Source organism: Balearica regulorum, chromosome 27, assembly GCF_011004875.1.
Source record: "Balearica regulorum gibbericeps isolate bBalReg1 chromosome 27, bBalReg1.pri, whole genome shotgun sequence".
Lineage (NCBI taxonomy): Eukaryota > Metazoa > Chordata > Aves > Gruiformes > Gruidae > Balearica > Balearica regulorum.
The window spans coordinates 2,237,917-2,262,407 of NC_046210.1; the positions used below are offsets into that span (position 1 = coordinate 2,237,917).

The window sequence follows — 24,491 nt, forward strand, 5'->3', positions numbered from 1 at the left end:
TACGCCGTGGAGGAACCCCCTGCACAAACTCACACAGTTCACTTCATGGTCACGCCGCTCCGTCCCCCCTGGCCTCCGCTCCGCAGTTAACACTCTTCCCTTCTTGCCTTCCCCGTTTGCTTCACTGGTTTTCACACTAAGTTCAATATTTTTCTTCCCGCTCCCCCCTCCCACGTCCCCCTCTGCCTCTTGCGCTGCCCCCAGCCCTCTCTCCCCTGGGGCTCGGCTTCTCTGCGGCCACGGCTCACTGCAGCTTCAAATCAAAAGGGATCAAACGCAGGCAATGAAGTCTCCAGGACCCCGTGCCAGGGAGCGGAGGAAAAGGGTCATGGAAGGCCGACAAGAGACGACTCTGGGAATGCGGTTTCTCTCCAGGACCAATAGTTCCTGGAGGGGAAAAGAAATTTACTCCTTTCTCCAAATATATACAACGTGCTGTGGCGGTGGGCGTCGGAAAGAGGAGATACTCATCAGCACACACTCCCAGGCTGTTTCCACATGCGCTTTTGTTTGGGAGTGTAAGCAGCCCAGTTCCCGCACAGCTCGTTAGCCACTTAACCAGCGGTTGCCTCATTTTTCCAGCTCTTCCCTGCCCACACTCAGCCCTGCCTGGGCGCTCGCTGCCTCCAGCCAGGCAGGGACAAGGACTCTGCCCTGGCCAGTTGCACCTCCTCAGCCCTGGGGGGTCAGCCATAGGACCCCAGAACCTGGAGACTGGCATCATCACATTAGTAAAAAAACAACAATCAACAATGTACCCACATCCTCCTCTCTCTCTTTTTTTTTTTTTTCCTTTTTTCCACTGACAAAATTTCCACTGCAGAAATTACTCTCCAGTGCTCAGCGCTGCAGGATGCTGATCCCAGATCCTGCAGATGAAACTGGAAGAGCAACAGGAAACCGCTTGTGTCCAGTATCCGCTCAGAGATCCTGTGAGCATCTGCACAGTATGAAACCCCTCCCAAAAAACCAAAATGGTGAGCTGTGCCTCCCACTTAAAACACTGCAGAAAGCAAGAGTGGTTCTCCCTCCTTCTGGAGGAGGTGAGCCTGCAGGGAGCTCACTGCTCTCCCCGGGTGTCCCCACCAACCTGGAGAAGAGACTGCTCGTCTGGCATCCGAGTCAGACAGCACACCCAGCCCAGCGCCAAACAGGGACGCGATCCCAAAATGCCTCAGCGCACAGGGCTCAGCCACCTTCCTTCGCTGGACCAAGCCCTAAATTAAGAAATCCTTGTCTCCAAGAACTCCACCGCTTGCAAGGACCCTAGGAGCCACCGCACAGCACCGCTCGCCTCTGCGCCCGTTGGCGCAAGAGCTAGGAGTGAGACCCAAGGTTTCGGCACCTCATCCCCGAGGGAATGGCCCAACGCTGCGGTGTGAGCGGCTGGAGGGGCCTCGAGCAGAGCCCGGCCTCGCACCTCGCTGCGGGGGGCCCTGCTGCTCCACAGCACTCTCGTCCCCGGGTTATTCTGCGTTGCTTTAACGGCCCGTTTCGTTTCTCCTGTGCAGGGAGAGGCACGGAGCTGCTCACGCTCCTGTTCCTACCGAGCGCAGTTCTGACCCCGATCCAAACCGCAGCTGCTGCCCCTCTTCCTCAGGGCAGCGGCTCTACAGCCGGGCAAGAAGGAGCCCTGGGAAAGCCCAGGACTAAGCCAGAGCTCCCCGTGCGAGGCCAGGAACGGGACTTGGCATGGATCTCAGGCCCTGGAGGATGTTGGTCGGCGCTGGCAGCATCCAAGGGCAATCAGAGCTCTGGAGTTGTCTCCACGACACATTGAAGCAATCAAGCCACTGTACGTGGTCTTCAGAATTTCAATCTCCTATAAAATTACCTCCAAGAACAGTCAAAACCTTGTCCAAACTAGTAACAAATGTGAAATACCCGGCCCCAGCCCCGCAATGAGGAGAGGAGCTCAAGCAACACTTCCCACACGCTTCCAGCCCAACGGAGTTCAGGTTCTTTCAACTGCTTCCAAGCCCCTCTCCGTGCTTCCCCAGCCCCGACCCCTCCTGATGCCTCCTGCCCAGGAGACAAGAAGGCAACCTGTTTGAAACTCCATCACCACGGACGTGCCGGCACTGGATGCCAAATCCCCGTTCCCCTCGCTCCCAGTCAAAGGTAAAACCGCTCCTTAACCACGGCAGGCACGGGGAAAGACAACAAGCACAGAACTCTAAATTCCTTTCACTGGGATCCAATAAAAACCTTGGCAGTTGCCGGCCTTCCTGCCGGAAACCCGATATCCCAGAAATAAACAGGCTTTCCACTTTGAAGGGCTGCAGCAGGCTCTGTCTGCCCCTGGGCCGAGCTGCTCCCGGCCGCCCCCGGGCTCTCACCTGCCCACAGCATCCCGGTGGCAGCAGGAGCCTGAGGCAGAGCAGGGAACCGACCCAAATCTCTTGATTTTCTCATGCAAACCGAGCACGCTGTGCCTGCCCGCAGACGGCGGGGTGCCAGGCACCAGGACCAGGCCTGGCTACGGCACCGAGTGCCACGCGTCAGGGAGCAGGCGCTTTCGTGTCCCTCCAAGCCCTCCCCACTCGCAGAGCTGGGCTCGGCACCTGCCACCTTCCTTCACGTCTGCTGCCTGTGTCACGCACCCAGCCACGCTGCGATTCGGCAGGGAGGCCGCGCTCGGCTCCAGACACTCAGCAACACAAAGGATATTATCTGATAAAAAATAAATCAAGCCTGGCTTCGTGGAGGAAGGGGAGTGAACGATGCCTGGACTCTCACCTAACGGGTAACTGCAGCCTGCGGAGCTCAGCAACTTCAGAGAGTGCTGCTAACAGGAGAGGCTGCTGCTCCAGCACCGGCACTCCCGAGGATGAGGATGGCCTCAGGCAGCCAGCCCATCTCTCCAGGAGCCACAAAAGGAGAAGCAGCAGCACATCACCCTGTCCCACATAACCGACAGTTTTATTCCTTTTCAAGTCTGCCCACAGACGCTCCCCAAACCCCCCGGGAAGAGTTTTTCTCCACAGTACATGTCAAGTCCTGCTGGGGGGGGACGGGGACGGTCAGGCTAGCCAGCCCCCCGCCCAAGGGATAGCGTGGGCACGAGTGTCACCTCAGGGGACTGCTGGGAAACCCGGCGCTGCGGCTTCGCTCCGGGAGGTGACGGCGCCTGCGCCATCGGCCAGCAGCAAGGGCTGCAAGTCACGAGGGAGGAGGAGTCCCTCTGGCCGCAAAACGAGCTTTCGTCTGCTGGACGCATTCCTCCAAGGCAAATATTGACAGTGACATTGCCCCGAGGAGCGGGGAGCGAGAGCACTGCTGCTTCAATAAACCGGCCAAGTGCTTTTAATAGATGTAAATAAAGCTTGTGTTGCAGGGGGCCGAGGTGCCTGCACGGGGAGGGGTTCATTAAGAGGCCAGGGAGCCTTTCATCTCCGGCTTGTTGGCTCCGCTCCAGTGACCAACAGTTACCATCTGCCGGGTGACCTCTGCGGAAGGAGTGGGTGGTCTGCGCCCTGTTCCCCCCCGGACAGGTGTCCGGCATCACCAACACCGGAGCTCTGCACCCTCCCGGCTCGGGCTCAGGGCGGGTGCCTCGAGGAGGAACAGAAGGTGCTGGGGGGCAGTGCCCGCTGCACCGGCATCCGAGGGGGGCTTGGCCACTGGAAGAGCATGGCAAAGCTCTAGGGCACGACGGAGTCAGAAGAAAAAAGCCTGTTGGAAGCAGGGTGGGTGAGAGAAACAGCTGCAGAGGAAGGGAGCAGCTCAGGCTGTTCTCCTCTCCAGCGCCTTGTCACAGCCCAACACCGGCCACCGCAGCTGCTCCCTGCAGGCCACCTGCACAGCCTGGGGACAACTGGGCTGGAGGACAGTGGTGTCCCACAGCTGACAGCATCCCCAGGGCCGCACACAGCTCTGTCACGGCCTCATGCAGGACGCCACCACCAAAGCTGAGGGAGCCCTAAACGCTTTAGCAGATCAGAAAACCAGAAGACCACACGTTTTCGTGGGCCAGTCTGCCCCTAACACCACCACGCCGAGCCAGAGCCGCAGGGCACGGAAGACAGGACAAGCCTTGCTCTGCCCCATGGCCACCCGCGCACACTCACCTCCCAGTTTACACCATTTACTACTTCATTAAAGCTTGGCTAGCGTCTAGTTTCAACAGAACAGAGGGTCCTCGATCACACCCTCAGGCTCCGAACCCCTGCTCCGGGCTGGGCTAGCTCTGTCAGCTCAGGTACCACATCAATTTTGTTCCTCCTTTGCTACGGAGAGGTCCGGCCAACACTTTACAAGTAGCAAATAAACAGCGCAGGGACGCCGGCTGTCTTTGCATGTTGGAATGAAACCCAGATAGGGGAAGAGGTGTCCTGTAAAATAAGAAAAGGCTTTTAATAAACGCAAGGCTTTTAATGTCGTGAAACTGGTGCCCACAAGGATCTGTGGTCAGTGTGTGGTGCTGAAATTCTGGGAACAATGAGGTGGAAGAGGAAAGGATTCACTCCAACCGTCAGATGGAAAATACCGTTATTTTTGGGACTCATTATTGACCTGTACCTGCCTGCAAGCAGCCGAGGCGCTGCCCCGGACTGGGGAGCAGTGCCACCCAGAGGGCTTCTCCAGAAATACCTCAACCCTCTGCACGCCCAACTAAGCAGCTATTTTTTTCCCCCTTCTGATGAAAGCAAGCTTCACTTTCTTCACCAGCTCTGTTTCAGCTGTCTGGACAGGCAAGTCTCGCTCAACAGCAGCTCCAGGTTAGGGAAATAGCTTCAACGACAGCTCAGGGCATTTATTCACAACGTTGGACCATAAAAATAACATCTTTAATAGCTTTATAGTTGGCACAGATGGTATTAAAATTCACCACTTTTTATTAATAGACTAAGAAACAACACATGGTGCAGCGCTGAGGAGGGCAGCTCAGACTGCATGTTGCTTCAAAACCACGTAGTTATGACAGGTTGGTGTTAGAGTTGACTCTTCATTTACATTCAGCATTTACAGTGAGAGAGTAAAACCAACAGCTAGATTTAACCACACGCACAGAGAGAAAAGCCTGGGAAGGATGTTTCTGCTGGCAACCAACGTCTCCTCTTAGCAGCACAGAAAAGCCCAAAAATGTCGGTGTAACACAGGTTACGAGAGAGACTTGCCGTAGCTACCGTTGGCCAAACGGCATGTGACATAACGCAGGAGCTTCTGCTCACATCCAAACAAAACAATTACTGCAGTGAACGAGTCCCGTTTCCCTTTTCCAGGAGAGGTGAAGGCTAGACCAGTGCTTAAGATATTAAGACAGCGCCTAGAAGCTCTGTCAGGGGTGACTGGATTTTGTTTCAGGAACCCAGAACACAGCAGAATAATACCACCTTACTTTCTGAAGTACTTTTCCCGAAGGGCCTCTAGCAAACCTCCCCGCTGCCCTGTGAGACAGGCAAGTATTATTATCCTCATACAGACGCAGACAGGATGGTGGAGGCACCAATCAGTTAAGTGACTTGCCTTGGAAAGCAACAGCAAGCTGATGGTAGACCAGGTACCTTGCTGAAAAGCCCCATTCTGACAAAAAAACCCCTTACAGCGTCAAGAACTACTATGCGGAATGAAAATAACTCCCAACACCGCAAGGTTGAAAGCATCCCAGAAAATCTGAGCAGGCACAGAACCAATGGGAAAAGTTAGCAGTGTCAGCCTGAAAAGAACAAATATAACCTTCAGTGGAAAGACATTCTCACACTTGCGATCTGCATCCAAAACGTAACGCCATGAGCTCATGCTGGCAACGGCGCTCCTCATCCAGCCTCGCATGCTTGTCATTCGTCCTCTCTCCAAAGGGGTATCGTCCCTCCGGTGTCACGGTATGTCTCTACCACAGTTTCTACGTAAGCATCCCCCACTAGTGACCACGTGCAAACCTTTTATTTGGGGAAACATTGATAGGTCTCTGACAAGATTATAACTTGTTTCATGAAGAATTTAGTCCTCAGTGAAAACATAATCACCGACACTGCTGCAGATACATCTTGCTCATTAGCAACTCCATCCTGACAAACATTTAGTTTGTTGAACCCGGTTATCCGAGTCACTGTTATTAACGACCCTGAAGGAGCCAAGTTACTACAGTCACTTTCAACCATAAATTTTCTTATCATTGGTCGGTTATAAAAATTTCCAGTTTCTATGGGTACTCTACAATCACAATAAATTATGAGGCATTTCTGGCCTCTGTTCTGGTATGAGGAATTCCCTCTCACCGTCATGATCAGGTGCCAACATGGAGGGAGGTAAGAATGCATAGTGAGGTCTCCCATCATCTGTCCTCTGTCGAGGTCACTTTTTTTTTTTCCCCATCTAATGACCCTGCACCGTCAAGGTCTCCGTTTTGCCTTTCGTTTCAGCAGGGGCCTTGTCACTGACTGCTTTGTTGGAATAATCTCGCTCTCCAAAAATAGTGCTTCCAATCCTGACGTTTGTGGATCCAACCTCTATCTACAGAGAGAGAGAAAGGAGGGAGGTCAGGGCAGGGCTGCACCCACAGTGCCCGCACAGTCCCTCACCATGTCGCAGGACAATTCCCCACAAACTCGCCATCCGCAGCTACAGCTAGGGTTTGTTTTCATCCCCAGAATTCTATCCCAGGACTGGGAGAGCTGTTTTTCATGGAACAGCACCACCAGCATCTCCATCCAAGGCCTGTTTGGATGATGCCTGGGCTGGACTTTGGGGTGCCCACTGCGGGTGCTGGTTCTTTTGGTTCCTGAGAGAAGGGGCAGCAGAAGGAAACCAGACTTACTGCATGCTGGAAGTCTGTGGACATGCCCATGCTCAGCTCCACCTTCTCAACAGGGAGATTCAGCTTTTCACACACCTCCTGCCGCAAAGATAGCAACATCTAGAAGGGAGGAGGAGAGAAGACAGGATCATGCACTTGACAGCCACGCCAACTCAGTTTCAGCGTTTCACAGATCACGATTACTGCCTTTCTTTGAAGTTTCCTTCACACAGAACATGCAATTCCCACACTTCCCACTGAAGCTTGCTCTGTGGCACCCTAACAGTGCCTGGAGATCTCCCATTACAAGCTACGTTACTGACAAAACACGTACTTACAAGTCTACACATCTTCTGAAGACATCCAATTATCATGGCAGCACAACAGATGAGGAACGCAGACCCAGTTCCTCTGCCTGACGCAGCCCTGCACACACAGCGTGCAAAGGAAGGCTGACTGAAACCTCAACTGAAAGCAGGACCAGAGAAGCCAGGGCAGTAGCTGCTCCTGCCAACACCCTGGCTACAGCGTCAGAGAAGGGATGGGACAAATACACACAGACACCCGGCCTCTGCAGAAACGAGCCTAACACCTGCATTAATACTGACACTTCAGAGCTCTGTACTACGAACAAGGTGTTTCTACCGACAATCTACAGTCAGGCTTACAGCTTGGCTGCGTACTGGTTTGGCTGGGACAGCGCAACGGGAGGCCAGCCAACAGTTGACATTTTCTTCTAGAAAATCTTACCTGGAAGTCAGGATTTGGCCCCTTACTGAGGTCATGCCCGACACTGCCAATTGTCATCAGCCCCACAAATTCCAGGCTGGGACACTTGGTGATAACATGCTCCACGGCAGCCGCGGTGTCTCCGGGAGGAAGGCCGTGCTTACCTGGCAAAAAGCAGGGAGATTTGTGCCAAGCTCTGCCAGAGACCTCCCCTCCTCACAGCCAGGTAGAAGCCAACGGACGAGAAACTTTCATCCTACCTTGGAGAAACGCTTTAAAAGCACAAACCATCCCACCCCATTCAGGTTGTTTCTGTCAAGTCAGCAGGACAAACCTGCGTATCATCAGAAGAAGGCACTTACTGTCTTCTCCGCTCGTGTTAACTTGCACCATGACCTTTAGCTTCTGAGACGACCCTTTTTTCTGCCACGAGCTGTTGACTCTGTCTGCCAGTTTCACAGAATCCACCGTTTCCAACATGAACAGGTTAGGGACGGCTGGAGAGAAAACACAGGCTGAGAGCAATTCTGCTGGCACCGAAATTTTTGTACCTACGACTCAGCTCACTCACAGAGGCAGGCACAGATGAGTTAATACACATGAGGTTCTTACTATTTGAACACTGAAGACTATTGCCCACAGGGTCACTGCACATAAAATTAAATAGAGCTTACCAATCAACTTGTTGACGTTACTTTTCTGCAGATGGCCGATAAAATGCCACTTGATCTCTGGACAAGAGGACAGAATCTGAAAGCAGAGAGGAACAGTTAGGTCTGAATGACAATTCCCTCTTCCCCACACAGTGCTTAAGTCTTAGATTGCCCACAAACAAAATACCAGACACTCAATCTTCTTTTATTTACCCTGAAAGACAGAGCTCAGGCAGTGCTTGTGGTGTGTACTGAGACTGCAGGAGCAGGACTGTAGCTGCAGAACACTGCAAGGTGAACTCTTTTGTAACTGAACAGCCATAAAACAATGTTTCCCCCCCCAAACTTAGCGTTACAATTTTTAAAATGAGGACTGTGCATCTCCTACAGCAGAAAGCACAAAAGGTAAATCACTGTTCAGACAAATACTTTATGACTATGGCGCAATCCTCTGGAGCCAGCAAGGCAAGGAGAGGGAATGTGCAGAGGCAAAGAGCTAAGAGTAACCCCACCATTTATCTGGAAAGACAAGGATCAAACAGCCTCCATTGCCAAATCCCTAACAAAAAGTCAGGACTTATGCTGAACAACTCTCAGGACATAGCTTACAAGGAGAGAGAACGTATAAAGAACTGTGTACTTACTCTGGAGTCTGATGCCTTTTCTAGCAACTCTTGAACCTAGGAGAATTCAAGACAAGCTCTTGTTAAGACCAGGCCAGACGCGCCTGTACCGTCAGAACGGTGCATCCTCTGGAAGGGATGTACCCAGGAGCAACATGCACCCCATAAATAAACAGCCAAGGGCCTCCTGCTATAACCAAGCCTAGCTCCCCACTTGGGCTGCCTGGCGCCTGCCTTCGGCATGGGGGCCCACTCAACTCACATAGTTCTCCCCGAAGCTGCGCTGCCCGTGGCTGTAGGCGTCGATCACCATCTCCGCCGGCTTCGTCTTGCTGACGGCCACCAGCCGTGGCTGCACGGCCGGGAGCCCCTGCAGAAGCACCGAGGGTGAGGGGGACGCGCAGCAGAGGCTCCAACCTGCCCCACGCTCTCCCCAGCGTCCTGCAGCGCCCAGCCAGGCCCCCCCAGCCCCGGCTCAGGTCACCCCACAGCCTGAGGGTGCCATGGGAGGGGGTCAGGGCCCGTCCCTGCGCGGGGTGGTGGCCTGGCTCTGGCGGGGGGAGGCCCGCCTCTAAGGACGATGACGGGGTCCTGTCTCCCTTGCTGGGGGAACAGCCAGCCGGCTCCATGGTGGGCCCGTCTCTGTGGTGAAGGGGGGGGGGCTGTCTCCATGGTGACGGAGGACCTGCCACCATGGCGAGCGGGCCTACCCCGGCCGGGTAAGGGCTTCCCTCCGCGGCTCCAGCCCCCGTCCCCGCGCCCCGGCGGGCAGCCCCGCCGCCCCTCACCTGCGGCCTCCGCGCCGCCGCCTGCTGCACCTGCTCGGTGACGGCCCGCAGCGCCGGGCCCAGCCCGTCCCCGGCGGCCATGCCCGCTCTCCACATCCCCGGCCGGCCCCGCCGCCTTCCGCCACACACACGCGCAGCTCCTCCCACTCCGCCCCGCGGCCAATGGGATCGCTCCGCCGTTCATCGCCGACCAATGGCAGCGACGAGGCGGGGCCGTGGGAGGTGGCGCCATGTTGGGAAGGTCGGCGGGCGCCATGGCGGGCAGCGCGAAGGGCAGCGCCAAGCCCCGGCCGTGGGACTCGGGGCGGCCCCCGCTCCCCGAACCGCCTGGGGCCAGCCGCCAGCCTCCACGGGCTGCTCGGGGGAAAGGATAGGCCGCAGGGCCCGGCTGGGGCTGCCTGCAGCACACACACACACTGCCTCCAGTGCACACACTGCCGTGCCCCCCCTCCCCTCGCACCTTTTTTCACGGGTTTTGCCCAAAACTGGTGACAAATGCAGGCACCCACCCGTGCCGCGGGTACTGCCCATCGCCGCCACGCTGCAGAACTAATCTTGGTCTGCATACCTTTCGTACTCCAAAAAAAAAAAACCAAACCCACCTCCCAAAACTTAAGTCCACAACTCACTCCCCAACAACGTTCTTCCCCCCCACCTCGTGTGAGGAGCGATCTCCCTGGGGTGCAAATCACAATGATTTCAGAAAAGAAAAAATAATCATAAAAGCAGTGTGGGCAGTGGGGAGCGCAGCCCCAGAGCCTCCGGCGGGAGGCCCCAGCGCCGGGACAATGCCCGTCTGTATGGCGGCGGGGCAGAGGGAGCGAAGGGGAACTGCCGGCTGGAACCCATTAACCAAAATATTTGCCTTAATGTGCAGAACTTCACTCTCCCTCCCTGTATTCTGAGCAATGACAGTATTTACACAGCTGTTTAAAAATACCCAGAAGGTTCCTGCCCTTTGTCTGGTGAAACACGACAACGATTTTCTGCAAACTTCACCAAATCCTCGGTATTTGCCGCTGAAGTCTTGTTACCGTATTTTTTACCGATTCGGTTAGCAAAGCGGGGGCGAAAGACGCTTGCGACATTCCTCGAGCAGACCTGGACCCCTCTGCATCTCTTCTTCCACCGGAGCTCTGCTTTCCTCGCTGGAAAGGGAGGACCAGCACCGGCACAGCATCCCATGCTCCCACCAGAGCAACCTTGGTGTTACCCCTGGTAAATCTTCCCTTGCTAATCTATCTATACATTGTGTTAAACTTATCCACAAAAAAAGAAAAAAAAAAAGACTGATATTAAAATTCAAGGCCATTTTATTGTCATAGCAAATATCAAAATAAAAAGGCTTTTAATTTGATGCATAAGATCAAAGACCGTACTGGTACAGCATTAATTACCGTGCTCCCACCAGCAATTCTCAGGTATCAGCAGTGCCACAAACTGTTATCTTCTTTGTTATACAGAGTGGGTTCATAATTCAGATCTTCATTTCAAGATCTTAGATTATGGAAATTAGGACAAAAAGTTAAAGAGATAGATGGAATAAAGATGTGCATGTAGTGACAGATCTACTATGGAAAATTAAGGAAATTATACACATAATGAAGAAACCTGAATGAAAACACAACAATGGATTTTGGCTTGTGAAGATCGGTATGATTTCAACTTTGCTTTTTTTACTCTTATTACAATTTAACTAAATTACAAGAATACTTTAGCAGTAATGTTTTCAATTTAAAAAAAATCATTAAGACCTATTTATTCCAAACTATTGTCTTACCATGAAGCCATACAAAAACATACTTTGTAATACCACTTTGGTTTATTTGGGTCTTTTCATTAGTGAAAAATACTCACATAAAAAGTAGGTTTTAGTTACTAGTGGAAATCTCTAACACAAATGTAGAACAATCCCAAATGAGATCATCCTCCAAAGTTTAGGACTATTACCTCATTCCTACGTTTCTGCTATTCCCTGTTCATTGTCTTCCTGCAGAGACCTATTTATAAAAAGTCAGTAATATTACAGCCTACCAATTGATGCAATTTTTTGACCACTGTGCTGTCTAATGGAGTACACAGGTCTGGAGATGGCACTTCACTTAGCTCGTATTTTCCAACAAACGCAAAGATGACACATAGGAGATGGGACTTTTCTCCAGCAGAAACTGATGCTTATTTTTTATTTTACATTTTCAAGTCTCACTAGTCACTCTCCTAACAGGGAAAAGAAAACAGAAGTAAAAATACTGGAACCAGCAGCTGAAATCCATCAGATTTCTATCTTAGTGTGATCGCCTTATTAAAAAGACTAATGCATATTTAAAACACTGAAGAGTGAAACCAAGGGTAGTAGGTAGCAAGCGTTTGGGGCACAAGATTGTAAATGCTGATCTCTGACAACTAAATTAGCACTTACACTTACATCATCTCATACTAGTATGTTGGCCACAAATTATAACAGCAATTAATAAACAGGCTGTCCTGCCAAGTGGCAGATGGATTAGGGAGAGAAAAAAAATGTTCTCTCTAGGCCTGAACTTTTGTCTTTAACACCCCCTCAAGTTTTGCAAGTGTGCAAAACAAAACCCTATTACCTCTTTGCATCTGGTATGTGAAGAACTAATCAGTTTTCTGAAGTGAAAGGTACGTTATATAGCATCATTCTGAGTAAAAAAGGAAAATTTATCTTTGGACAGTCCAGAGATTCTTTTCTTTGCCCTGTGACTTTTCAGTTCGATGGTTTGTGTCCTTTGCTACTAGGAAATCTTCCTTTCACAAGGTCTAATCAGAAAAAAACCCCCAAACCCAATGTTAACTCGGTTCCCTTCATTTCAGTTTACCTGAATGTCCTCTTTCTAATAAAAGACTGTAAACACTGAAATCCAGTTGGCCTTGCAGAGGCAGATAACGTACTGTAATGACCACAGGACTAGTCATTCAAGTGGTTACTTGCCAGCAAAGCTTTTTGCAAAGCCAGGGTCCCTGAGACAAAAATTCTTTTCTCCCTAGTTTTTCTAACTATGACAACTGTGACAAGTACCACGCTCGCAGTCTGGTTTCACTGAAAATTGAGTCCAATTATCCACTGGCAGGACACTGCCTCCGTCAGCACGCCTCCCCCCTTGCCTAGCCACTCAACTGCTGGCAAAAGCCTCAAAGCACAGACTCCCCTTTGCCCTCCCCAGATTCGACAAATGGAAAACAAAGCAGCGTGAAGATGCAGAAAACGAACCTGCGTGACGCACGGTCTAAGGCTCAGATCCCCCCGTGGTAACGGGGTAACCTGCAGGCTTGCAGCTGAACGTCTGCGACTCGCTGCGCCCGCGGTCTCAGCTGCCCCACCGAGGCAGAACGCATCGGCGCAGAGCTCTGTTAACGGCGTCGTCGTGCATTTGCTACGGCCCGTGCTCAGGATGGGCCTGGAGCAGACACAGGCTGCGAGATCGTCCCAGCGCCCCACACAACGGGCAGCAAACTGCCATTTGGACAAGGTCCAGGCATTCGAGCAGACAAGCGTAGTGTACAAAAGTCTAGCACCTTTTTTTTTTTTTTAAAAGGGGTTTGGAATAAAGTACTCAAAATTTCCAACAAAAAACCCCAAAACAACAAGTTGTAGCAGCAATTCTCTTCCCTTCAAAACCTCAAAATTTCTTTACTTCCAACTGCTACAAAACCACCTCAATCCAAAATTAAGTACCCATCTAAGCTGGTTGCGGAACAGAGAGCCTAGCTAGCCTCTCCAGAGTAATTTGGTCTGTATGTCCAAGAGGGAAAGGTGCATCTAGAGGACATACCTGGAGCTGGTTGCTTAGAAGTTACCAGAAAAAACACCCCATAAATACCAAAGTCTTTGTGTCTAATTGTCATACAAAAGATTGAAAGGATTAAGTCTGATTCAACTCTTTCAGTAGAGGAAAGGGGGAAAACGAAAAGGAACTTCCCAGTTTGTGTTTCTTTTAATATAAAACAAATAGCAATCTTTCTTTTCAGTTGACGTTATGAAGTAGTTTAGTGTCCTCACTGGTTCCTGCCCCATCCTCCTCTTGGATCCCTTCTGCCAGTCCTTCTGCAAATTTGGTCTGGCTTCCCGTATAGTCCATGAACATGTTGGGAATATCTTTGCCAAAATATATCTTGCTGTTTGCTGCAATAGCCTTGTATTTCATCAGCTGCAAGTACTCAGGAGTTAACTTCAGCTGTACAAAAAGAAAACAGATCAGCAACAGCTCGGATTCGGTCAAAAGCAAATTTCTGTCGTGAGCACAGGAGGCATCTACTTTCCCACACCACTAGCAGGCATGCTCGTCCTCTCTTGAGCTGAGAAGACAGGCTGTCCAGAAGAAGGCTCTCTTTCAGTACGTCTAAGTGAAGCTCTAAATCCCAGTGACTAAATGGCAAAATGAGAAAGGGATGGAAGCAGCTGGGGAAGCGTTCGTTCCAAATGTGCCAGAGATGGAGATGCTCGAAAGCACATAACTCACTGAAAACCCTTGCAACACAAGCTACTGGAAAGAAAAATACAACTGGCTTTTTTCCAGCGAGTAGACTGATGAGTCCGTTTCGGAGAGCAGAGCTCATTTGTTCAGGATAATGACATTATAACAGAGAGGATAGAATAACTGGGGCAAAACTTGTGCGCCAACATCCCAGACCTCTGTCCATTCTCACTGACCCTTGCAAAACAGAACGTCTTCCAGCTGGGATGTCCTGGGAACCTGCTGTAGGCAGTAACACGCCTGGCAGTTCCATCGAGAGAATTTCTCCATTTCCAGTTTGTTTGGTTTGTTTTTTGGAGTTTTTTAGCTTTGCCAGGCTAGTTATTTCAGTGTATAAGATCAGCTCATTTGTTCTTTACCTGAACACTTCTTTACTCTAAGCCTGCCTGTCACTCTAGAGATCTCCCTGCTTTGATTGCTTGCCAGCTTCCAGATTGGAATGAATCGACATTTCTGATTACAACAGCGTGGAAGGGCAACACTGAAACTGATATTCTATTTACAAAGGGAGCCATGGCCCCGTTAGCATCTAGCAGAGCCACCTCCAGGCACGACCAGATATTTCACATATCCTGACATAAATGTATCTGTCCAGAGAAGAAAATGAATTTGCAAATAAGGATCTAATTGTTTCAGTCTCAATGAAAACCTTTCTGAGAAGAGATGGCTTTGTTTTGCTTTTTGACTTAAACAATGAGTCACAACAAGCAAACAATAAACAGACTGCTCTTTTGCTGACTATTTCTATACAGCCTAATGTAAGGAGCCCTGCTTCAAGGCACAGCGTAAGGAAATAACAATACCTTGTTAGCCTCGGCTACTTTCATAGCAGTGTAGCATTCAGCATCAGCTCTTGCCTTCTCTCTTGCAAGAAATGCAGCATCTGGAAGAAAACACACGCTCTCATTTCAGAATTTTATTTCCAGCCACATTAGCACCATTTACAGCTGGAAACTTTTTAAAGCGGCCAGTACCACATCTAAACTGTATGGGACACAACAAGGGCAAGAAGGAACAAAATGGGAAACCCAGAAATGGGATCTTAATTTACATCTAAAACACTGCAGGATGATAGCATTAAATAAGTAAATTGCATCTGCAGCTAAAGACCTCAAAGCATTTTATAAACATAAGGTTTTTATTACTACCCCTGTCACATGGGCTGAGAACACTCTTTCTTCTCTAGCCAGCCACTAACTCTCGTGCTGAAAACGCAGCAACTGTTCCACTGCAAGAGTGGTATTTACCCACAACATTTGCACAGGACTCCAAGAACAGCAACAGCAGACTGCTCTGCAGATGAAGTCTATGACTGTGAATGAAATTCCCCAGATGGGACTTTGTCTGGGATACTGAGGTTATGATTCTGGCACGTACGGCAGGCGATTTTAACCTTTACAGGCTCTGCCCCTCGGACAGATGTTGGAGAGCTGTTTCTCTGCAATATCAACAATTGCGTTAAGAGTCTAATCCCGCAGAATACTGAAATTCCCTGACTCCTAGCAAAGACATTTAAGGAAAGAAACACTTCCCCTTTCTGTATTGCATTCTTTTTTCTTTTTTTTTTTTTTTTTTTTAACTTCTGACTTTCTTTATCATGATGTGGTATCAGGCCACCACGTTAAGGCTGAGTGTAATCTGGCTGGTTCAATGTGATCTCTTGACATTCCTTCTATGACAGGGAGCGACACGATTGCAACACACGCCAGTCTGGATTTGAGAGTTGTGCAGCTGGATAAACCATTTGTTTACCTATACTAGCAGGGAGTCCTCTGAGCTGCTACACTTAAAAATCATGTAAGCAACTGGACGGTTTGGCCTGTGACTTCCTCCCTTTTGGCTAAAAAGAGCGGTTCCAGTCAGAGACACTAGAAAGAATGAGGGAGACAGGAATCCTCTGCCAGCACAGAGCTGAACTGAAGGCCTGACACCCGGTGACACACATTTGTAAGAAATAAAAACCATTGTATTTCTGCGAAGAACTTCTTAAGGAGAAGCTGCTGGTCTGTAAAACTCTTAATTGGCTCCTCAGTGGCCTTCTGCAAAGCTTGACAGGGCCTATAATGAATGTAATTGGAAATAAGACCTTGCACTCTGAGCTGGAAACGCAGAGCCCTTTTCATGTCCTGGAATTTCCTTGACAAAATGTTCTATCAGATGGGTGGGCGACATCTTAAGGGTACAACCTCCTGGAAAGATCACCTTGAGAAAGAGAGTTTCAAGCAGCACAGTCTGCAAAGGAACATGCCTATTCCTGCCTCTGGGCAATCTAGTTCCTAAAAGGAGTCAGCTGCAAAACTAAAGGAGGACAAAAAAGCAAAAAAATGCAAACTAAACAGAGATATTAGATTTATTGGTTAAAGCAAAACACTGCATTTTCAAAAGCAGCAGCTTCCCCTCCCTTTCTCTCAACCTTTAGGAGTTGGATGCTACATAACGGACCCCTGCTGCGGACTGTCACAGCCAGACTGTTTTCTAAATATTTCACAGTACACAAAAAAGCTAAAGTGAAACTTGCATACCTCTTCTTCCCTCCAAGAAAGAGACAGGGTCTAGAAGAATCCTAAGCAAGAAAAGGATAGAAAGCTTCCGCACCCCTGCCCTACTGCAGATAATCAAGAGATGTGGCTGCCCACACAAGATTGCACAATAATATTTTAGGATGCTTCCACTGCTCTGTGAGACTCTGCAGCCTTTATCCAAAACCTGACACAACTTCTTTTAGGAAGACATCAGCTTGCCATTCCCTTCCTCTGTACTTGTGACACCCATACTTCCTGCACTTATGTTACATGAAGAATCACCCAAGAATCTGGAGTCGAGCTTCACTAACTTTGTCATTGTTTAAGTATCCTGAATGCCCTCTACTATCCTGACTGATCCGCCCCCCCAAAACTCCACTGCAAAACAGGCTGTGAAAACACTGGGAGAATCTGAGTATTCCAACACGTTTCTTCAGAGCTGCAATGCGTTACATAAGGTACCACCCACTGAGGCTAAAGCGAACGACTTCAGAGCAGTAACTTCACCCCTGTCAACGTCAGCTTGAAGAACGTAGTCAATACACACGCTTCCAAGAACTGGACTCCATGGTGAACTGCTTCAGGATCTTTAGATAAAATTCACCACAGAACATTTACTTATTGGAAAGTTCACCACTCACCTTCAATCTCTGAAATTCGCTTCTCTGTTTCCTTTTCCATCACTTTCTGTCCATAAGTTATTTCAGCAACTTGTGCAATTTTTTCTGCCTCTGAAATGAAAAAGCACACATCCACGCTGTCTTCACACAGTCTTCCCAATGCCAGAAGCAGCTTCACCCATGAAAGTCCTCACCACCCCCTTCTGGTGGAAGTAAATTGTGGGAAGAATTTTCAGCCCTCAGAAGGCATCAGTCTATGTTTGTGGGCAAAGCTGGAGCCCACCTGAAAAACTCTTGAGTTTCTCTGGAAGAGTTTCAGATCAGCAGCAGACAGATGCAGCAGAGGGATCACCCAGAAGCAGACCAGGTACATCCCCCCCAGTGTCTGGGTTCTTTTTGCTGCCGGCCCCCCACACCCCCCTATAGTTACTGCCTTCAAGCAAAGAAATACAGACCGATGAGGGCTTTCTTCCTTTCTGTCTCCGCTTCCTTCTCCACCACCTTCTGCTTCTGTGCCGCAATCAGCAGCTTTGTCTTCTCACTCTCCCTGGTGAGCCAGAAGCACCCAATTACAAAACGTGAGCTTACTGAGGTGGTGTGGCCTGCTCCCACTCCGGCGTGAGCTCAGTCCTCCTCTGAGCACATGTTTAGGCCAGGCAGCAGTCAGAAAAGTGAGTGCATGTACCTGCACACATGGAGCTTTTTACCTAAACTAAAGCATCTTTTCCTTCCCCCCCACAGCAGGGAGACTTTTCAGTCAAGTCAGTGTGAAACACATCTGTAAGTTTTTTGTTTAAATATTTTCCTCATTAACAGTAGCCCAAAGTAAGAAATGAAAATCCTGTAAAAGCCTTGCCCTCACAGATGGCTTAATTCGGAAGTATACAGCTTTGAAATCACCCTTCATTCACATGGCTCTGTACATTTTACATGCTAAAGCCTTTTCTATCTTACTGTTTTGTTCATACACTAATAAGTTTTAAAAATGTGTATATAAATAAAATACTCTGCTCCCAATCAGGGAAGAGAGGTTAGAGCCAGGAACAAGTCTCTCTCAATACATATCCCACTGTATTTATGGCAACAGAGAACAGGCTGATTTGGGATCCTGCCTATCATGACCATACCGCACATGACTGACTACGATACCAAAAGGTCATATGAAATGCTAGGGAAGCAAAATGGATGAGAAGGATCTTATTCTGGCCTACACAGACTGTGTTGGCAGAGTGCTCAGAGAATATAAGCATTTCTGAATGATCAAGTACAAGAGAAGGCAGCTGGCTCCAAGCATTGAAAAGGGATCAGTATGTCAAGTGCTATTAAAGAAAGTTATTTCAAAGCTTTGCAAGTCTTCAGCCTGTTGAATCAACAGTTTCTCCGCCCTAGTCAAACAACAGGATTAGCGGTGGAATCTATCCACCTGCCACTCACTCACACACTCTGGGAGGCCTCTTTAAAATAGGGCCAGTGTCAAGAGGAGAGAGTCCCTGGGCAAATAATTTCTGTGCTCAAGTGTTCAAAACAGAGAAATCTAACTGAGCAGTGACCTGCCAGCCACTTACAGCGACAGACACGCGCTCATCGGGTGCAGCCTCCCCAGACCCTTTCTGAACGGCAGCATGAAGCTGAGCGCAGGCCTGGCAGAGGGCACTCCGATCTCTACATGCTGTGAAAACACATTAATCTGGATGAACGATTCTTTTTGGTAACACAAAGGTGCAAGTCTCAGGCACTTACATGAGCTCATAATTCCTCCGGATTGTTTCAGGGATGTTTGGCTTTGTAACTCGAACTGCCTGGAAAGAGAGACCGAAGAAAACATAGGCAAGCAGCCAACAATCAAAAGCCAAATGGCCCCCGAGGCTGCAGAGGATGGGGGGAGCTAACACTTAGGGCGTGCTCTGCCACACAAAGCTTTTACATGCTGCAGAAATTGTGACCAGCTCCAAACTCCACAGAGCAGACGCAGGACTGAATGATCTCCTGACACAGCAGCAGATTATAACCTGGGTACATCAGCACCCAGAGCAACACCAAGAGAAACCCAACACATCAAAGCTAAGACGGGAGGGAAAGGATACTGGTCTCATTCCTTAAATTAAACAAAGCCTGTATTATTAGCAATTTTCTAAAAAAGTTTCACAACTTCCTATTTCCTTTTAGTCTTTATCCCTCCTTATGATGGACACCTTAGACTTCTCAAAGCGGAATCCTGATTACCTGTATAATTAATCCAGGGGCCATTGTAGTCAGGTCTTGCTGCAAGGCCAGTTTAAGGTTTTCATCAATCTGATCTGATTGGGGGGGAAAAAAAAAGGTAACTAAAAACCCACGAGGCAGCTTGCTGTCAACACATACAGAATTAGCTGGAATGGCTCAGATTTCTTATTCCTGGAAAGAAAGTACAAATGTAAGTTTGATGTAGAAGTGCTGGGCTGAGAAAAACCATCCCTGACCCCAAGGCAGGTTCCCACCTCTCTCAGCATGTCAGGCAGCACTGACCAGCACCAAACGCTTGGGACAGGCTACAGGAACATGGCAGGCCTAAAATAAATCTCTTTCCAGTTTCCCAAAACCTGCAGTTTGGAATCTTTCCAAGCCAGAAGTAGCATCTTTACGATAAAGAATCTGTGCTCTAACCCACGTCCCCATCGATACCTTCCCAACTAGATCCTGAAGTAACGCGGTCCAGCTAAATCGTGACTGATTAGGAACTGCATCTGTGCCAGCAGAAAATGGTAAGGCAGAAACGTGAAATGGCTGCATTAACTATTTTAATAGGCTGCTAAAAAAATCATCGGTCACGTCTGTTTGGCTCAGTGGATAACAGTTAACTCCAGCGTAGCTAAGAAATTTCAAAAGGAAATGCAAACCAAAACCCTGCTTCCATGAAAGCTCTAAGGATAGCAGTGTTTCCAGTTGGGGCCTGCTGAAAAGTGCAAAGGGAAAATAAAAATGTAATGGCCTCGAAAGCAATCACATCGCACTCCTTGATTATTTGCTTTGGTCCCAGTTTAGCTATCTGGAACTCACACTCATAATGAAGTTCAGCCAGGAGTTCAGGAAACAGCTGTTATCAGTTTCCTGCACCTGCTTGCAGATGTGGGGGCAGAGAATGACATAAGTCTGCTCGAAATGGGCTGTGCCCCATTTCAGAACTCCTGAGCCAGAAAACATTCAGCTCGAACAAAGAGTTACACGGGAGTTTATACAAGTTCCTTCTGTGCAAATCAGTGGCTTTGAGTCCATTTCAAGCAGTTGTCGTCAGCAGCTGCCGACATCTGCAGACTCCATCGGCAAAGAGCCGCTACACCGGCCAGCAGTCCCATAAAGGAGCTGGAGGGGAACCGAGCCCCAGTGCTGCATCTTGTGCAGAGGCCTGTCAGAAAGTGGATAGCCAGGCTTCTTGGAAAGCCCAGTTCGAATACAACAGGAGTTTACAAACACCCTGTGTTCTTCCAGGCACAAATTCTGTCCATTTGTGGTCCAAAATCATTCACAGCAACACTCCGCCCGCAGTCAGCACTGCTGTAGTGCTGAAACACTGAAAGGATTTCTTGTCAGTCCAAAGCCATAAACAAAACACTCAGCACTGGCAGCGACCAGTCTATTTCTACCAAGAAATCACAACTTTTCCTCCCAATGCAATGTGTTCTCCCAGCATCTATGCTGCCTGATTTCCCAGTGGCCTGAAGTGAGGGAGGGACGGTCAGCAGACCCTCGCCAAGCAGTCCCATTTCCCAGCACTCGCTCGCACTGCAGCCACATGCACGACACAAAGCTAATCAAACCCACAGGCCAGGGAGTGCTTGCTCATACTTTTTTTAACAGCAAAGAGCAGAAGATCAGCTTTTCCATCTAGACTAGCAAACCCTGCAACGGATTGAGCAAGTCTCATTTGCTAAACACACAAATTACACTGCAGAATTACTGCTCCCTTCCCTAAAGTCCTCCGCTACTACTGGCAGGTTTGGTTTTGGATTTGTTTTGGTTACAACATACTGAAATACCCAGCACCAAAAGATAACAAGGAGTAAATGATGGTAGCTGGTTAACAATCCTTATTCCAAACAGAACAGAGACTGGATTAATAGGCAAGAAGGCCATCAGCTGGGGGGAGGCGACTTCTGTACCAACAGACCATGCAAATAACCATCAGAAACATCACTCAAGGAGCCATCGATCCAACAGCAAAAGGTCAGAGGGGCAGCTCACCGAACAGCTCGATGTAGACCTCCTGCAGCGTGTGGACACTGCAGAACTGGTTCAGCTCATGATGAATCTTGTTGAAGATGAGAGCTTTGTCATAGTCAGCGGTATAGTTCTTCACTATGTCATATACTACAAAAGAAGAGGAGAAACTGGTGTTGACAGCTGGGATGCAGGGATGCCTTGGGTTGGGCTGAGCGCCTGCAGCAAAAACCTCAGCAGCAAGAGCCACAGTGCCAATCTGAAATGGGGATTCCACCCGCAAGAGAAGCCTGCACCACAAACACTTTGTTCAGGGGAGTTTGATGTATTGGTAATATCTTATAACACCCTAACCGATATTCTGTCGCATGCTCTGTAAACAGAAGGATATCTAACTAATAACAGCCCTCTCTATACTATCTGCAAACACACGCGGGTTGTGTCTGAGCCGCAGACCAGAGACTGTGTGGTCTACGGACTCCAAGGAAAGGGCATCCTGCAGCTGGCATAAAACAGAGGTCTCAAAGCCAGCCACCGATGAGCCAGGCAGTTATACCACACTTGTTAGCAACAGGATGTTAAAAAAATCAAAGAATTTGGAAGAAAGGCTGCACAGGTCATTCTCCTCAGGCCTCAGAGTCAGCCTTCTGCCCACAGACACCCTACCTCCCCTACCTCTTGCGCATCTCATTATTCAAATCAGAAGCACAAAGCCCCGTGGGACCATAACAACATAAATAACAAAAGCAATGGATGGTATTCAGATATTAGCGAAGCAACTAGCAGCATAGGACAAGTACGTGCAAGAAATAATAAACACATAGAATGTCTGGGAGAGCTGGTTTAAAAGTTTCCACCCAGGAAGTACAGGGCTTTACAAGGCACACAAGGGAATACCCATGGTACGCCCCAGCTCCAAATCAAAGCACAGCCACGCACAACCCCTTTCGCTCATCCACACTAGCAGGAGAACAAACAACTCTGGATTGCAGGATTTGTAGGGTCACAGGGGAAGAACTCACCTGCACTCTGGATGAGGAAATTCACCACCTCAATTCTGTCAAAATAAATCATCACTCCTCCACTGTGAACGGAAAAAAAAGAAAAAGAGAGAGGTTTGCTGGGGTCCGAGTGCTCTGCCTGTGCGGCTCTGAGCAGAGCACACTCCCCTCTAGCGGGCTGCGTGCGGCATCCACACCCGCTGCACAGCACCGCTGCGGCACTCTGGCAACCCCAACGCCCCGCTCCTTCCGCCAGGCTCCTGGTTTCAATTCCACGTGTCTCCAGAAACTGGATCATGAAACATGGGCCCACGCTTGGAAAAGTCAGTGCAGCCCCCGAGGATGGCTGCACATAAACCGTCCCAGCGGGACTTGGGCGATGCATGACAGAGCCTTCCACTGATTTCAGTGGGGTGGTGGTGGGAAAGCAAGTCCATGAAAACAAAACTACATGTTTTAAAGCACACTGGAGCAAGCAGTGGGGGAAAAAGGAAAAGGACGGAAAGGTTTCTAGCAAAAAATGAAGGAATGCAGGGGGTAACAGCTGAACATCTCACCTGGTACCACAAGGAACATTTTTCACCTCGTCTGTCTGCAGCGTGGTCTGAAGAGAGATTTAAGGAAAGAGGCTTAAGAGACAGGCTTTTCCCTGCACAAATCCTACTTGCTCACAAGCATGTAACATACCCGCAGGCTTCTGCCCACAGCTGCTCTTCGTACCCCTCGGGGAAACCACCAAAAGCAGGAGCCGAACCTGCCCCGCTCGGTCCTTCGAGCAAAGCTCAGCAGGACAGTCCCGAGAGCCGCCTCTCCCTCGGTACCGGGCACAAGCACACGCCACTACGACACCCCCGCCCCCCCGCCAGCCCGACACCACGACCCAGCCTCGGCGTTTACCACGACGGTTCTCAACCCCCCACTCCGCGCCTCCGCCGAGCCGGGGGGCGGCGGGAGACCCGCAGAACCCGACCCACCCCCACGGCACGGCCCCGTTCCCGGCGGGCGGGCGGGCAGCGGCCCAGCAGCACCTGCACTGACTTGTAGGACGTGATGAAGGGCAGCATGAGGTGGAAGCCGGGCCCGCTGGTGGAGGTCAGCAACGCCCCGCCGCTGCGGAGGGAAGGAAGGAAACAGAGGGCCGTGAGAGGCGGCCTACTCAGGGCCCGGCCGGCCAGGGGGGAGCCCGAGGAACTCGCCTCACCGGTAATAGACGCCGATGTGCCCCTCCTCGATCTTGTGGATGGCCGAGAGGAAGGCGGCGGCGAGGAAGCTGAGGGAGAGCGCCGCGATGGCGCCCAGCTGGGCCATGCCCGGCGCTCGGCAGCGGCTCTCCCGGGGCGGCGCGGCCTGCTCAGCCGCCTCGGCCCGGCGCCGCCCGGACGTCATCACCGCGCGACCGCCCCTCCCGCCGCGGCGGCACCCCGCCAGGGGGCGGTGGAGAGGCGGGGACCTTTGGGCCGCGGGTTCGAGACCCGCCGGGACCCCTCGCCACGCAGGGCCGCGCACCCCCGTGTCCGTCCCCGACCCCGTGCTCCCCCCCCGACCCCCCGACCCCCCGGGAGGTCCCCGCAGAAAGTTCTCCCCTGCACTGAGCTCCGGCTCACGCGTGGGACAGGTTCCCCACGCCCCTCCGTGGGCCAGGCATGGCCCCTCTCCCCACGCGTGGAGCCCCCCCCGCCCCGGTCCACGCGTGGACCTTGTTCGGGCAGACGGAGGGGTGATAACGGGGAAAGTGACAGCCAGGCAAAAACACATTAAATCTTCCCCCCCCCCCCCCTCTAATTGTTGAAGGGGACTTAAAAAACATGGGAGAGACGTAAAAAATGCCAATAAAGGAGAATAATTTGATCTTTACACTTGATAGATCTCCGAGGGTTATATATAACAAACCTGTCAGGGGGATTCAGCACCGTTTAGAAATAAGGAATGAAATATCCGCGATATTTGTCAATCGAAATTTTACAGCTCTTAAATAAGCGCAAAAGGGCGCCAGAGATGAAATACACCCTGCATTAGGTTGTTTTTTTTTTTTAAAAAACGCTTGCCCAGATTTAAGGCCTTGATAAAATGTATTAAATCTTTAAAGGTTTTAATGAATCTAGTATGTGTTTCATAAATCAAGA

General features: G+C 50.2%; 2 protein-coding genes across 4 annotated transcripts; both read right to left on the minus strand.

Moving 5' to 3' along the window:
* Nucleotides 1-4,768: 4,768 nt before the first annotated feature.
* Nucleotides 4,769-9,667, minus strand: PLPBP (pyridoxal phosphate binding protein). Of its 3 annotated transcripts, none has more exons than XM_075736509.1 (8): nucleotides 9,563-9,667; nucleotides 9,007-9,114; nucleotides 8,766-8,801; nucleotides 8,143-8,218; nucleotides 7,831-7,965; nucleotides 7,490-7,632; nucleotides 6,761-6,859; nucleotides 4,769-6,456 (listed from the first exon to the last, which is right to left on the minus strand). In XM_075736509.1, exons 1-8 carry the CDS (start codon nucleotides 9,626-9,628, stop codon nucleotides 6,319-6,321), a joined length of 801 nt encoding a protein of 266 aa, XP_075592624.1. In that variant the 5' UTR covers nucleotides 9,629-9,667; the 3' UTR covers nucleotides 4,769-6,318. The 3 variants fall into 3 exon arrangements, with proteins under 3 accessions (XP_075592624.1, XP_075592623.1, XP_075592625.1); XM_075736508.1 differs by having other exon boundaries at nucleotides 9,533-9,667; XM_075736510.1 differs by lacking the exon at nucleotides 9,007-9,114 and having other exon boundaries at nucleotides 9,533-9,652.
* A 1,160-nt stretch (nucleotides 9,668-10,827) lies between these two features.
* ERLIN2 (ER lipid raft associated 2) lies at nucleotides 10,828-23,759 on the minus strand. Its single transcript, XM_075736838.1, has 11 exons — nucleotides 23,570-23,759; nucleotides 23,397-23,478; nucleotides 22,926-22,972; nucleotides 22,390-22,451; nucleotides 21,392-21,517; nucleotides 19,397-19,470; nucleotides 18,914-18,972; nucleotides 17,629-17,720; nucleotides 17,195-17,284; nucleotides 14,835-14,914; nucleotides 10,828-13,731 (listed from the first exon to the last, which is right to left on the minus strand). Exons 1-11 carry the CDS (start codon nucleotides 23,752-23,754, stop codon nucleotides 13,522-13,524), a joined length of 1,107 nt encoding a protein of 368 aa, XP_075592953.1. The 5' UTR covers nucleotides 23,755-23,759; the 3' UTR covers nucleotides 10,828-13,521.
* Between the last annotated feature and the right edge of the window lie 732 nt (nucleotides 23,760-24,491).